At 41.4% G+C, this 15584-nt stretch overlaps 2 protein-coding genes across 7 annotated transcripts; both read left to right on the top strand.

Moving 5' to 3' along the window:
- Positions 1 to 918: 918 nt before the first annotated feature.
- LOC136483752 (bifunctional dihydrofolate reductase-thymidylate synthase-like) lies at positions 919 to 8070 on the top strand. Of its 6 annotated transcripts, none has more exons than XR_010765619.1 (14): positions 919 to 1092; positions 1792 to 1869; positions 2290 to 2816; positions 2918 to 3317; positions 3391 to 3435; positions 4142 to 4207; positions 4915 to 4976; positions 5057 to 5131; positions 5222 to 5387; positions 5634 to 5757; positions 6151 to 6257; positions 6392 to 6504; positions 6733 to 6889; positions 6969 to 8068. XR_010765619.1 is itself a non-coding variant. In XM_066480913.1 (13 exons), the coding sequence occupies exons 2-12, from the start codon at positions 1804 to 1806 to the stop codon at positions 6500 to 6502; spliced, it is 1749 nt and encodes a 582-aa protein (XP_066337010.1). In that variant the 5' UTR covers positions 919 to 1092; positions 1792 to 1803; the 3' UTR covers positions 6503 to 6504; positions 6969 to 8069. The 6 variants fall into 6 exon arrangements, 1 of the variants encoding a protein (XP_066337010.1); XR_010765618.1 differs by having other exon boundaries at positions 6684 to 6889; XR_010765621.1 differs by having other exon boundaries at positions 1792 to 1847; positions 6392 to 6889.
- A 2259-nt stretch (positions 8071 to 10329) lies between these two features.
- On the top strand, positions 10330 to 12214 carry LOC136482050 (6-phosphogluconate dehydrogenase, decarboxylating 2, chloroplastic-like). The gene has a single exon (XM_066479299.1). The coding sequence runs from the start codon at positions 10442 to 10444 to the stop codon at positions 11954 to 11956; it is 1515 nt and encodes a 504-aa protein (XP_066335396.1). The 5' UTR covers positions 10330 to 10441; the 3' UTR covers positions 11957 to 12214.
- Positions 12215 to 15584: the final 3370 nt, after the last annotated feature.

Below are 15584 nucleotides of genomic sequence, written 5' to 3'. Positions count from 1 at the left end.
AGTCCGTTGTGCGTTAGTTTGATAGAAACATTTTTCTAGGCACAAGGGGTTAATTGGGCTATCCGTAGGATTTGATTATTGCAAGAAAATTTAGAATTAGCCCAATTCACCCCCCCTCTTGGGCATCTTGATCCTTTCAGCTGGAAGGAGCCACTGATCTCGCGCGAGGTTGGAGAGGATGCCCACGAGGAGCGATAGGGACTGTGGCGCGGCGGCAAGGTATGGGGACAGGGAGCGACGCGTGCGGCAATGGCCTGTCAGGGTGGGCGACGGGGATTCTGTTTGGGCCGGGTTGAGGAGCGGGTGTAGGAAGCATTACGCGTGCTCTCATACAAGTAGGCAACTGCTGTGTTTCCGGTTTGTAGGAAGGAGAAAAGCTAACGTTCAGGCCTGTGTGTAAGAAAGAGGGAGGGAATAAGTGGGGTAGCCGGTTGGGTTGCTGGCCGTCTAGCCCAGACAGAGGGAGCGAGCGTCCGTGGTCGTCCATCCGAACGCCCGCTTCCTAGCATTACCGCATCCAAATGGGCCATAACTAAAATTATGATGACATTTGTCGGCCTAATAAAAATTATGATATTATTTTAGCCCAATTCTAGATATACAAACGGCCTCTTTTAGGCCTCGTTTAGATTGAGGTTAGGAATCAGTATTTGGCACTGTAGCACTTTCGTTTGTATTTGACAATTATTGTCCAATCATGGCCTAACTAGACTCAAAAGATTCGTCTCGTAATTTACAATCAAATTATATAATTAGTTATTTTTTTTATCTACATTTAATACTCCATGCATATATTCAAAAATTTGATGCGATAAAAAGAGAGTGAAAAAACTTGCGATCTAAACCAGGCCCTAATTGAATTCGTCGGCCTCGAAAGGAGGCCTTACAAAGCTGTACAGCGCCGGCCTGGCCCTTCAGCCTTTGCCCTGCAGGCCGCCGACCTGCCTTTTGTTCTACCAGCCCTGCGCTCTCTGTGTCTACTCTGGTGGCGACGACTGGGGGTCGGGGGACCGCCGCCACCGCCGTACGCCAGGTGCCCAGGTCCCCATCTTCGGGCCCTTCGCCAGTTCGCCGGCGACGAGCATCCACCAGGTACCCCCACCCCTCCTCTCCTGTTCATGCTGTGCGGAACCGAGCGCCCAAACCCTAACGTATAGGCTATTTGTATTCCGATCTGATCTGACCTATTTACAAGTGTGTAGTATGCATGTATTATGCCTACAAACTTCGATCTCTTTTTTCCCCTCTGTAGCCAGGTTGTTCTCTCAGCATATATAGCAGTAGAAATTCCTGCATTTTTTAGAAATCCGGAAGCTTGTCTGGTTGGTTCAGTTTTTCTTCTTCCTGCCTTTTTGATCGTTCAAGGTGTTGCACCAACTGTTCTACTCATTGCTTTTGTTGGTTCACACCAACCAAACTCATTGCTGTTGTTGGTTCTCACCAAACAATGTAGTTGCTGCTGCTATCAATACTTCACTGTTAATTGTTAGGGGGTGCAATGTCATGCCCTTACTCCCTTGCATGCTAAGTACATACTAGTAAGGGAATTGTGTGCTCTATTTTATCTGTTTGATTTTATTGTAACTTGGCCTTTTTGAAAATCCAACTCCTTCCACAATTTACAATAAACTTGTAATCATGTACACTGGTTTGAAGCGATTGTGTCACATAGTAATAATAGTTTCAGCATTTTGGGAACCACATGTCATGCCACTTTTCTGTTTCCTCTTTTTTTTAACAGTTTTATATTATTCCATTTGCTGCAACCAAGATAACGTTTGTTATTTGTAGTTCTGGATCCAGATGTTAGTTGCAGAGGTGCTCAGAGCTGGAGCGTACATCTCTAGGTTTTCTCGACATGCATGCAAAGTATACACTACTAGTGAAATGTATTGTATTGCGGTAGCATTTTGCATCTAAAGGCTTTTGAGTTCTGACAAAATGCAGTTTCTTGCCTCAACAGAGGTTGCGGACTGTACTTTGTTGAACAAGTTGCAGTAGAAACTACATGCTTGTTCTATAGAAACTTTCAGACTTGTGAGGGTTCTGTTATGTACCGCTTCTTTTCTAAAGAAAAATAGTTGACTTTTAGAAAACATAATGCATACAGTTTCTTTTATTGAACTCTTAGAAGTACTTGAGAGTTTAATTTATCTGCCTACAGTTGGTTGTATTGAACACTGGGAAATCCTGGGCCTTTGTTGTTCAATTATGATTATATTTCTGTATACTTTATTTTTTTAATGGTTAATCAAATTGCTGGCTTAGCTAATGCTCCCTCAAATTCAGGTTGCAAGATTTTCCAGCACTGCTTGCTCACCCATTTCTCAATTTAGAAAACCTCAATTTCTGTACCTGAGCACCAAATCAAGACCATACCACTTTAGTCATTCCCGACTGATGGCAATGGCTGCAGCTCCGGCCAATGGTGATTCACAGAGTGGTCCTCAGAGGAACTATCAGGTTGTTGTTGCTGCCACTCGTGACATGGGCATTGGGAAGGATGGGGTCTTGCCATGGAAGCTTCTTGGTGATCTTAAATTCTTCAAAGAGCTTACACTAACTACATCTGATCCTGCCAAGAAGAATGCAGTTATAATGGGAAGGAAAACATGGGAGAGCATTCCTGTTAAGTCAAGGCCATTGCCTGGTCGTTTGAATGTCATACTTACTCGATCTGGTAGTTTTGATTTTGCAACAGTAGAGAATGTTGTTATATGTGGAAGTATGAAGTCTGCCTTAGAACTGCTAGCATCAACTCCATACTGCTTATCAATTGAGAAAGTTTTTGTTGTAGGAGGTGGGCAGGTACTGAGGTGAGTAATTTACCTTTTGGAACAGCATATTTACATGTATTCTGTTGCTGCATGTAACTGTGTTGCAATGCTATTCACCCTTCTGCAATATTTTTATGTAGAGAATATCTTAATGGACCTGCATGTCAGGCTATCCATCTAACTGACATTCAGTCGAGCATTGAGTGTGACACTTTCATCCCTCCAGTTGACTTCTCAGTGTTCCAGCCATGGTATTCATCTTTCCCAGTGGTAGAGAGCAACATTAGGCATTCTTTTGTGACTTTTGTTCGTGTTAGAAAGTCAGTGGCAGAAACTCATGAGTCAAATGGCAAGGATTCAACTGAGGTTGATACCAAGAATGACAAATTTGAAATAGAGAATTTCTCTTTTCTCCCCAAGATGGTATATGACCGCCATGAGGAGTATCAATACCTCAATCTTGTTGAAGATATTATAAGGTCTGGTGCTCAGAAAAATGACAGGACAGGAACTGGAACATTGTCAAAATTTGGGTGTCAGGTATTTCTCCTTAACTTTGAATATTCAATTTGATCAACCAGGAAAACTAATTTGTCATTCATTTTCTTATTAGATGCGGTTCAACTTAAGGAAAAATTTTCCTCTGCTGACAACAAAGGTATGCAAACATATATGTTGTAATTTTCAGATTTAACAGTGAGTCAAAATTTGCATTAGGAATGTGCTGCAAATTGTTTAGTTTTTTTATGATATGTGAGAAGAAACAAAGGCAAATCAGTGTTTACAAAGTTGTATGTCTTTAATGCTTTGTGCTTGTTAATTTTCAAATGCATGTTTATTAAATTTGTACTGTCCTTTCATTTTCTTTTATTACAGTATTTGCAATCAAGTTGATGCTGGTTTAATTTTCTTCTATTATTATGACCCCCATACTCTCTTTTCTGAATTCTCAGTTTTTGTTGAATAATCTACTATAGTTTAGTTATTATTTATCTGAGATAGCTATACACTTATTGATATGTTATTAAGATAGACATATTGTGCGAGACCATGAGTACATTTTATCCTACAGTTCATTGTGTTAATAGAGCTCTTGTGTGCTACATTTATTGTTATCTAGACACAGATATGTAGATCCAGTGCAACATTCTTTTCAAACATTCTACCACTCTGTAACTCTTTTTTATGCGTACCTGCTTACCTGTAAAACATTCCCCTCAACATGCGAATAGAGAGCCTTAAGGCCACCATCTGTTAAACATCAAGAGTCCAATCCAAAGTTCAAAAGAAAGTTTGAAGAACTATGTTACTATATATTTAGCTACCATTTCTTGACTAATGCAATAACATGTGCTCTTTAACAGAGGGTATTTTGGCGTGGTGTTGTCGAAGAACTCCTTTGGTTCATCAGTGGCTCAACAAATGCAAAGGTGCGCAGGATTAAAATGGGTCTAGTGCTGTCTTTAGCCAATGTTTTGATTTATTGTAGGTATTTGCCTTAATCTGTATTCACAACTCACATGCCATGATGCTTAAAGACCATGCTGTGTTGATACCTGCTGTGAGGGGTCTTTAACCATGCTGTGTATTCACAACTCACATGCCTTAATCTTATCCACTGGACTTGAAACAGATTGCCCTCATTTTCTTTGAGGGGTTAGTTCCAACAATACTTGTACCAAGGTCATGTATCATTTCTGTTTGGTTCATATGTCAACCTTATTAGGGTTTTTTGGGGAGCAGAAAGCCACTATTACTATTTACTTAGGTCCTTTTCAAATGTCAGAATTCTTTGCGTGTGTGCGTGTGGTCGCATGCACATGCGGTGCAGTGTTTTGTTTGGGGATTCTCTTCCCTATGTACTCTCTTTTCTTCCTTAGGGCTCGTTCGTTTAGGGTGGTTCTGGGCAGGAATAGATCCTGGTTGAGAGCAGTGTATATAAATTAGATAAGTGTTCCTGGCCAGAACAGTTCTTGACCTCAGAACCCCAGGAACCGAACAGGCCCTTAATGAAATGATGTGCAGCTCTGCTGAGTGTTCGAGAAAAAAGAAATGACAGAATTCTTCACCAAATCTTGAGTGGATTAAACTATTTCTTGAAAGGTCCTGTTTTCTAAACACGCCCTTCAATTTGTAGGTTTTGCAAGAGAAGGGTATTCATATCTGGGATGGCAATGCTTCAAGAGAGTATCCTGACAGGTATCTATCTATTGGATATAAGCTGCAAATAAATTATATCTCCGTTCTTGATATCTAATCCACCTGGCCATCTTTTCTAGTGTTGGCTTGGCACACAGGGAGGAAGGTGATCTAGGTCCAGTTTATGGATTTCAATGGCGTCACTTTGGTGCTGAGTAAGCTTGCATACCTCTCCTTCCCTCCTCTCCTCGTACAGTCTCTTTTCTCGTGTTCATGTTTTTTGATAAAGTTGACATATTTGACAGATACACTGACATGCATGCTGACTATACTGGAAAAGGTTTTGATCAGCTAATGGATGTGATTGACAAGATCAAGAATAATCCTGACGACCGCCGGATAATTTTGTCAGCGTGGAATCCTTCAGATCTTAAGAAGATGGCTCTTCCTCCTTGCCACATGTTTGCACAAGTTAGTATAATTTGTCAGCTTGATTTAAGTTTAGAGTTAACTATTGGCCTGTTTTGACTTTTCCGTGATGGGCACCCTTGTACTAATCCATTGTAAGTTGAAAATTAGTTTTTTTTTTACTTTTAAATTACAGTAGATTGGTGAACAGAAATTCGTTCCTTGATAATTATGTTTTTAACATTGCTTGCATCTTATTTTTGATAATTTTGTCAACTAACAACATTTGCATTCAACCTCACCTTCCAGTTTTACGTCGAAAACGGGGACCTATCCTGCCAGATGTATCAACGCTCTGCAGACATGGGGCTTGGTGTTCCATTCAACATCGCATCATATTCTCTTCTGACATACATGATCGCTCAAGTTTGTGGTAGGTTCTTAATGCCTTACTGTAATATTTCCACTTAGTGCAATGTTTATTGTGCACCTTAATACAAACCTTATTGGATGTACTGTATATCAGTGTTCTAGTTTAGACTAGTTTCATTTGGAACCATTTATTCCGCACTTTGATTTTTCTTTTTTAGGTGTAGCAACAAATCTTCCATGTTTGTCATACCACACACACAAGTCTTGGGGCTATATTCTAGATATTTTTGTAACAACTTGTGAATAATTTGTTGGATTTGTGATGCCATCTTGTATGTTGTCCCTTTGTTTCTTTTGATGTTTCTTGTATCTAACTGATAGAAGCTAGTAGTCTGTTTTTCAACTCTAACCCTTTATGTCTTAACATTAACCCTTTGTGTCTTAATCTTGCAAGATCTTTCTCTTGGAGATTTTGTCCATGTTATAGGGGATGCTCATGTCTATAGAACTCATGTTCGAGCTCTGGAGGAGCAAATTCAGAAGATGCCTAAACCATTTCCAGTGAGCCACTCCTAATAGAACTATTTTATCAAAAATATGAAATCTGCATATATAAACTAATGCTTCGATGTTTCTTTTTGTGTACTTTCTGTGACCATGCATCTTCTAAGTTCTATGTGGGGCCTTATGTGCAGATTTTGAAGATAAATCCTTCAAAAAAGAATATAGATTCTTTCATGGCATCAGACTTCAAGCTGGTTAGCTATGATCCTCACCAGAGGTTAGAGATGAAAATGGCAGTGTAATGGTAATATATTTTCTATCATTTCTCCTGGTGGATTGCCCTTATCTTTGGTCATTACAAGTTTTACTTGCTCGCTGGCACAAAACAGAGATCTAGTGCTGGCTGTTAGTATGCATTTTGCTGAGATTAACCTTATCTGTCAATCACAATGATACTGCTCTTTTTGTCCCTGATATCATCAGTTTTGTGCTGGGACCATGCACTGGTCTTTTCATCGATTTGCCACTGCAGAGTCTTGAACTAAATGCATATAGCCGGAGGCTCCCACATGAGTGGGGTCTGGGGAAGGGAAAAACCGAGGCAAGCCTTCCCCCCGCAAATCTGCGGAGAGGCTTCTTCGAACCCGTGACCTGGTGACTCAGTGAGACAGATCTCACCACTGCATCAGGCCTGCCCTTTGAACTAAATGCATATAGGCTCTATTTTTTTTTTAGTTGCTTCACGTTTTGCTCTATTAATTTTTACAGGTGGCTTAGCTGGAGCCCCAGCCTTTGGACTCGGTGGGTGAAATCAGTCGGACTGGTACTACATAAAAATTAACTGGACATCGCACTGCTTGTTTTTGGTGATGGTGCTGAATGTTCTGTGGGAGATGTTTCTCCCCTTATTAGTCGCGATTGTGTACTCTGGTCACTAAGTGAACTTTACAAAACCGGCTCCCTTTTATCCGGAGCGAGTTGATGACTCGATTGCGAGTGAGATGATCTGGGCATACCCTGTTGCAAGGGCCTACTGGTGTGTGCCCCTGTGAGGCTGTGACGTTTGCACCACTGCCACGTGAGAATCATGTAACCGAAATTGCTGTGTACCTGGTAGAGCTCCGTACTGTTTGGTATCCGGTTGCCTTATTTGCGTGCCCTGATTATTTCAGTTTCCAGTTTGGGCGCAACATAACGGCCTTCTGGTAGGTTTTTAAGAGTCCAATCTGCTGCATTTTTCTTGTGCTGTGCTGCTGGGGTGTAGAAAGTACAGAGCTGTGCATGACGAAGACGGGTTCAAGTGCTTCACTTGCAGCGAAGGTGTTAGATTTGGAGCCGTGCGGTGCAGGTGCAGCTCGTCAGCATTAGTAATCCTGCAACTGTGCAGTCAGTTGAGCTCGAAGATGCTGAAAGAGTAGGATGATGCGGCCCTAGCAAGTTTGTAGAGCTGACCTCGCTGTTTCACTGGTTTTCTTTTTCTTGATGAGTCAAGTTTGATCAGGCTTGGATTCCTGGTTCCTCTCGGCGGGAGCCACGAGCCTTTCCATCGCTCCTAGCACTTCCCGTGGAGATTCGGAGCCTGTATAGCAATCAGCAAATCAAAGTTGGGTTCCTTGTCTTCTCCACATGTGCAGCGAATCAAAGTTGAGTTCTTGCCCAGTTGGTTGGGCAAAAGTCGTTTCGTCGTAAACGATCGTGGATTATTTACTGCTGGCTGATTTGGTGTGAGAGAAATACTGTTCTAGCTTATAATCTACGATCGTATACGAGCAAGCGTGACTTTTGCCGGGCCAACTTTGATTTGCTGATTGCTATATAAGGAGTAGTACAGTACGTCAGCAAGAACTCTTAGATTCCAATTGAGGGCGGCACGCTGTTGCTACTGCAGTCCGACTTAACAAGAAGCCACTGTTCTATTTTTTTCATCAAAAGATCCGTCATCGGCTTGTATTTATAAGTGGAGAAGGAGAGTATAAAACGTATGAGCAGCACACAGATTTTACAAGGCTTCGAGTTCTTGACTGGAATGCTTGTCACCTTTGAAAATAATAGTCTAATTTACACTTAAAAAATAAAGACAACAGCTCAACTTGGATGAAAGAGATTTATCAATCTAAAGATTTGATGTGGCCTGTTCTATTGGTGTGCATAGGTGATCATTTTCCTGAGGCGCTTGTTTCCTACATAACACCAATTCGTGATTAACAAAAAAAAATTGTGGAAAGTGATAGAAAATTTTGATAAAGTTTAATCAACAAAACTTCTCAGCCCACTAATTTAATACCTAGCACAGTTGTAGATGGATCAAAAGGAATCTATTCTTGAGAAATGAGTGGAAGGGCAGGAACGGGGAAAGAGTTAAGGGCAAGATGGTCCTTTAATTGGGTGTGGTGTGTTGTGGACAAAAACAATGTTTTTTGCAGAATGTTTGTGACTAATTCAATGAGTACAGTGTGCTACACACAAATCCACTCTTTATGAGTATCCTGTGGACAAAATTCTCTTGAAGTGCTCCGTGGAGAGCCCGCCCCTACCCTTTGGCCGCTTCTTCTTTTTTTTTTTTTTTTTGAGTAACCCTTTGGCCGCTTCGATGAGTCCGCCCGTGAGGCAGCCACCACAGTAGGCGGGTGCGGCGAAATAACGGAAGAGAGTGAGGTGGAGGTGGGGCCCTTTGCAGGAAGCACCTCAAGTCCCTTCGAAATTTTGCTTCTTGTTATATTTTTTTTATCCGTGGCTTATGCCCCTACGTGCGTAGGCTACTGTTTGCTTGCAGGTAGGACGTTTTTTTTGTTCATAAATGATTGGAGTCCTAACATATTTTATAAAGTCTGTATATTTTAAAAGATTTGTGACATTTTGTAATCAAATCCTACAACAATGATTTTGTAAGTTAAAATCATACGAACTCGGATGAATTTGTTCACACCAGCAAAGATGTATAACGGTAATACATATGTTATAACAAGTGAATTTTTTCAATCCACTAAATCATTTAAAAGTTAATGTATATACCAATCCTAAAGAGTGAAACCGTATGACAGAATAAACAGATAAAACTTAATATAGGACTCAGGCTTAGAAAGATTTTTGTTACGATTATTGATATATCCTATTGATGTTTATAGGATCAAATGGAACTTTTAAGTAGGATCAGATACTATGCACAAGTGCATGATAATCAATTTTGGCTCAGTAGGATTGTATTCATAACACTTATGATCTATCGAACACTTAAAACATTGGTATAAAGAAACCAATAGGTGGGGCATGGTGCATCTTGCTCAGATTCTACGACCCTTATCAAGGCCCTATTCGCTGGTCTGAAACTTGGCTGAAACTGGCTAAAAAACACTGTTCCGGTTGAATTGTTGTGAGAGAAAAACACTGTTCCGACTGAAAAAAGAAGCCGAATAAGCTGAATATGAGGTAAGCCGAACAGGGCCCAAAATAGTTAAGGTGTAGGCACCTTGCTATTGCATTGCGTCAGAATCTATTATCTCTAGCAAAAAAAAGATCTTTTTATCTAACACCTATAATGCTATATCATTGTAGGTGTTTGTCCCGCGATCTCAGGCAAAGTGAGGTATGTTGATATTGATGTGTTTTTAGTAGATGAATAGAAGAGGACCATTAATTTTATTACAACAAATATGACATCTAAAAAAAGCCTTACCTTTCCGTACCAATATTTGTTAGTGTGTCACAACCTTGTGTTTAACATGGATGCAAGATATTGGTTGCTACTAACATATGAACAAAGCTTACCTTTGATTGCACCCAAAACCTTGTTCTTCACGCCCTTTAATCATGCACATGTTAATCATAATTTTTTTAATTTCTGTTGTGGAATAATTGGAAGTCATAGATGTTTCAACTCTTCTGCTCACTGCTCAACCAACGTGTAAGAAAAGAAGAGGAAGCAAAATCTGATCTACTCCTAAAACCCTATTCATAAAGAGGACAATTTCTACAATAACCCTGAACCCAGAGACCCCAGCCAAAACCCGTGCAATATTTCTATCCCCTACACCTCTCTCCAGCTAAGACTGTCCGCTGGATCGTATTTGATTTATAAACTATAGCTTATTCATTGACAAATAATATTTTTCTGGTACACCAAATCCGCGAACGGTACTCTCGTGGCTTACACCTCCGTTCCCCAATCTCTCTCCTCGGCCACCTCCCATCTCCGCTCCTCCTCCATCACCTCACCGCCGCCAGCGCCCAAACCCTACCCACCGATGGCCTCCCCGGGGCCGGCGTCCACCGCGGCCGCCGCGGCCAACGCTCCTCCACCGCGCATCGGGCTCGCGGGCCTCGCCACCATGGGCCAGAACCTGGCGCTCAACATCGCCGAGAAGGGGTTCCCGATCTCCGTCTACAACCGCACCGCCGCCAAGGTGGACTCCACGCTCTCCCGCGCGCAGGACGAGGGCGCGCTGCCGGTGCTGGGCCACCGCGACCCGCGCGGGTTCGTGCTCTCGCTCGCCCGCCCGCGCACCGTCGTGCTCCTCGTCCAGGCGGGCCCCGCCGTCGACGCCACGATCCAGGCCCTCTCCCCCTACCTCGATCCCGGCGACGCCATCGTCGACGGCGGCAACGAGTGGTACCAGAACACGGAGCGGCGCATCGAGGAGGCCGCGGCGCGCGGGATCCTGTACCTCGGGATGGGCGTGTCTGGCGGCGAAGAGGGCGCACGGAACGGGCCCTCGCTCATGCCCGGCGGCCACGTCGATGCCTACAACAACATCAGGGACATCCTCGAGAAGGCCGCGGCGCAGACGGAAGACGGGGCGTGCGTCACCTTCGTTGGGCCCGGTGGTGCGGGCAACTTCGTTAAGATGGTGCACAACGGGATCGAGTATGGCGATATGCAGCTCATCGCTGAGGCATACGATGTGCTCCGCAGAGTTGGGGGCCTGTCCAACTCGGAGATTGCCGATGTGTTTGTGGAATGGAACAAGGGCGAGCTCGAGAGCTTCTTGGTTGAGATCACCGCGGATATATTCACCGTGGCTGACCCATTGGATGGGAGCGGCGGGGCCCTGGTTGACAAGATTCTAGACAAGACTGGGATGAAGGGGACTGGGAAATGGACGGTGCAGCAGGCCGCAGAGCTTGCAGTGGCAGCACCCACAATTGCCGCATCACTGGATGGGAGGTACTTGTCAGGGTTGAAGGATGAACGGGTTGTGGCTGCTGGGGTGCTCGAGGAAGAGGGGATGCCAGCAGGGCTGTTGGAGACGATTAATGTTGATAAGAAGGTGCTGGTGGATAGGGTCAGGCAAGCGCTTTACGCCTCGAAGATTTGCAGCTATGCACAGGGCATGAATCTGCTGCGAGCCAAGAGTGTGGAGAAGGGTTGGAACCTTAACCTTGCAGAGCTTGCCAGGATTTGGAAGGGCGGATGCATTATCCGTGCGAGGTTTCTTGATAGGATCAAGAGGGCGTATGACAGAAATCCTGAGCTTGCCAATTTGATTGTTGACAGAGAGTTTGCAAGGGAGATGGTGCAGCGGCAGAATGCGTGGAGGTGGGTTGTGGCACGGGCGGTGGAGGCTGGCATTAGCACACCAGGAATGACTGCTAGCCTTTCGTACTTTGATACCTACAGATCAAGTCGATTGCCTGCAAACCTGATCCAAGCACAGAGGGATCTGTTTGGTGCACATGCCTATGAGCGCATTGACCGTCAAGGTTCATTCCACACAGAATGGAACAAACTGGCGAGGAGAAGCAATGGTGCAGCCATTTGAGGAATTGGTTGGTATTAGCAGTGCTGTTTGCTGCTCTGGGTGATTTCTCTTTGTGGGTTCTCTTTCATTTTACTATTGTTGTCTTTATGCTTCTAGATCCAAGTTGTATACTTTGAATAATGCTGTACTGTATGGTTGGCAAGTGAAGAACATTGTGTAGCTTCAGTTTTACTGTGATCTAGGTACACCCAGTTTGATACTCTTAACTTTGGTATGCAATCGCTATGATGCCTCTCAAATCCCAATGTTGTGTCTTTAAAGAGTTATCTGAAATGTGTTGAAATTGCTACTAAGAGTAGTGAGTTTTGCATCATTTATCTGAAATGTGTTGAAATTGCTACTAAGAGTAGTGAGTTTTGCATCATAACCTCTCAAATCAATGGTGTCTTTGAAGAATGGTATGCCATGTGTAGAAATAATAACTACTACAGTTGTGAGGTCGTAGTGCCCCAGTATTGAAGGTAACTCATGAGTCATATATGTCCCTTAAAAAAAGAATCTTATGTTGATAAACCTAGATGTCTGGGGATCTCTACCTATAAGCCTATGATCCTGGCCTGTTTCTTTAAGCGGCTTTTAGTGAAAAAGATATAATTCGATGCTCGTAGTTTACTGTGCCAGCTATGCTAATCAGAAATAACTTTCTGAAATATGCATAATAGTGCCCACTCTTTGCCAGAAAATAAAGATGCTGCCATTTAATATTTTCATACAACTAAGCTGGTACTTGAAGTGGTCGTGTAATTTCTAAGACATCTAATTTGTGAAGTTATAAATTATAATGTCTACTCCTTAAGTTTGCAGACCGAACCTTTATTTTATTCATTTTGGTTGGTTAGTATGGATAATCAAATTAGTTTTATTTTGTGTTCTGTATAATTGGCTATAAATATATAATATTCTTATATGCATGATTACTTGTTTATTTGTGGCACACTTGTGTCAAGTACTCAAGTCAGATACATGTGCTGTTAGTGAGTTTGACATGTTTGCTAGGGCATGATCAGCGATAAAGAGCTATCTAGATCTAGATATTCTCAATTGAGTTCATGTCATGTTTGACCCATGAAGTTATTGTCAGTTGCAGGTTTTTTTAATGACTTAAACTACTATATGACTCTGCTGCAGCTAAATGGTCAACTCTAAATGCATTGTAGCAAAATCATATCTTCTTTGCTGTAATTTGTACTTTCTTTGTTCCAAATTATAAGTCGCTTTGACTTTTTTGGTACATAGATTTTTATATGTATCTAGACATACATTATATCTAGACATGTAGCAAAATGGATGTACCAAAAAAGTCAAAGCGACTTATAATTTGGAATGGAGGGAGTAGTTGATTATGATTCTATTTCTATGCTAACAATGATTTGTTGATTTTATCGAGCTATTATACCAATCAAGTTTTAATAATTGTGAGACATATGTGGTAGGGATGCTGTGCTGTTAATAATATATGGAAATGAATTGCTAGCTCATTGCGTTTTTCAAGAGCAAAGCACTTACGATATGGGGATGATGGGTGTGGTGCAACCATCTAGTGGTAGAATTTCTGGGACCATATCATTGTCTGTAAGAATTGGTACTGGCATTTATACAATTTCTTTACATATAACTGTGCAACTTTGTCAAATTGATTGAGATGCGGATGTTTGTGTTAGCATGGTTTGCTCAATGAAGGCTGTGGTAGTTACTAGTAATTTTGCTTTGTGTTAAATTCTGAAAATTAACCGTCAACCTATCATGTAAAACCTGCTTGAAGCCTTGAACCATTTCTTATGTAGATTAGTCTGTCATGGTGTTGTCACTTTAGTATTCCTCAGAATTTTCTGAGGCCCTACCATCTGTTAACTTCATGGGGCTAACTCATTTGCCATTTAATGTAGCAGAACATTTGGTATTTTTCATTTGTTATTAATAACTTAGTGTTTATCTAAATTTTCATGTGAAGGCTGTTCTTGAATAGAATAAGAGCTGATTATTATGTTTGCTTATATTCAGATGAATTTCCACAGCTTGGTCAATTTTGAGGATCAAAACTGTCCATTCTGTAAAGTGAGGTTACTCTGCTGGGCCAACGGGCCACCATTCCAGACAGGTCCAAGTTGAGCCAATGGGCCTTTAAACTCTACATTTATGAATTATGATTCAAGTTACTCTGTTTGTTGAGCTGTGGTTCAGTCATATAAATGTCATTAGATGCATTATGCAAGGAACACTGTCAGTTCATTCAGCCATAGAACTTTAATTCTGATCACAATTGAGAACCTTGTGATGATCAGCAAATGTTGTGACCAAATTCTTTTTAGTATTTAACCTTCCTGAGTGTTATCTACTGTTTCCTACAACTAATGTAGACCAACGAAGTACATTAACTATAATTTCCATATCTAACAAGAGTTTCTGATATTGGTTTTAATTTGTGGTGGTCAACTAATGTACGCCAACCAAGTGATTGTGATTCATTCTTCCTTGATCCTATATCTAGTTTTGTTGTTCGTTAATGAAATAACAACAAGTGTATGTACTTGGCAACTTGCATTTCAGAGTGAACATGTGAGTGTTAACTGTCTTGCACATACAATTTCATTGATCGAACACTGTCTTGCCATAAAGTTTCATTGATCCTCCCTCGCTCCCTCTATGTGTGAAAAGATCCCTATATCTCTGCCTATGGAGTTTGTTGCTCGATAACGAATATAATCTTGATCATATTCTGGAGCTGGATTTGATGGTTCCTGTTTATCTTCCAGTTTAGCAGTTGAAAAGCTGCCATGCTATGATTATAATTGAATAACTGCATAAGTAGGTCTATGTTTTCATTGGGAATAATGTGCCCAGGTCACATCATTTTGTGTTGAATTTCCGCAGGAAGGTTAATATTTGGTTATTAGTCTCTAGTAGCTTTTTTTCGTGATGTTTAACTGTTGCTTCAATAGTTCTGCATTCTTTATAGGTATTATCACCTTTCTGCTCTCATCTATAGTTGTACTGCTACTGAAAAGATCTCCCATGCGCAGCAAACTTATACTATGCCTAATCAAATATGATGTTTTTATGAAATTCCATTGAGGTATTACATCTGCTCTGACTATTTTAGATCTGATTTTTTTTTCTCAAACACGCAGGAGAGTTGCCTATCATTATATTAAAGAAGGATAAAAGGGTAAAGAATCCCGGTTACACCAACATCCACATACCCAAAGGATCACAATATTAGATACGCGCCTTTTTATTCGCGCCTTATTATTTTGGATCTGATAAAAATGTTAAAGCTGTATATGTGCTGTGTCTTTTTCTAAAATTTGGTTGCATTTCAGGTGATAATTGAATAATTGTTAATTGATACTTTCTAGCAAATTCTGCTGCCCAAATCACGCATCGCTTCCCTCGGTAAAGTAAGTTTAATGTTTGATATAGTTAATTTACAAATAGCTTGAAATAAAAAATAATGAACTTAAATGTTAATATGTGTTTTTCTATCTTATGGCCTCCAATGATTGGTTTGTGATACACAGAAACCTGATTATACCCTGATCTATTTGAACTGAAACACAAAAGCACAGATACAGTTCTGAGTATAGCCGTGAGAGTTTAATGCAGTTTATTTATATAAGCACTGCTATAA

Source organism: Miscanthus floridulus, chromosome 9, assembly GCF_019320115.1.
Source record: "Miscanthus floridulus cultivar M001 chromosome 9, ASM1932011v1, whole genome shotgun sequence".
In the NCBI taxonomy this organism is placed as follows: Eukaryota; Viridiplantae; Streptophyta; class Magnoliopsida; order Poales; family Poaceae; genus Miscanthus; species Miscanthus floridulus.
Note: the sequence above shows the minus strand (reverse complement) of the source record. Positions and strands in the feature narration are given on the sequence as shown.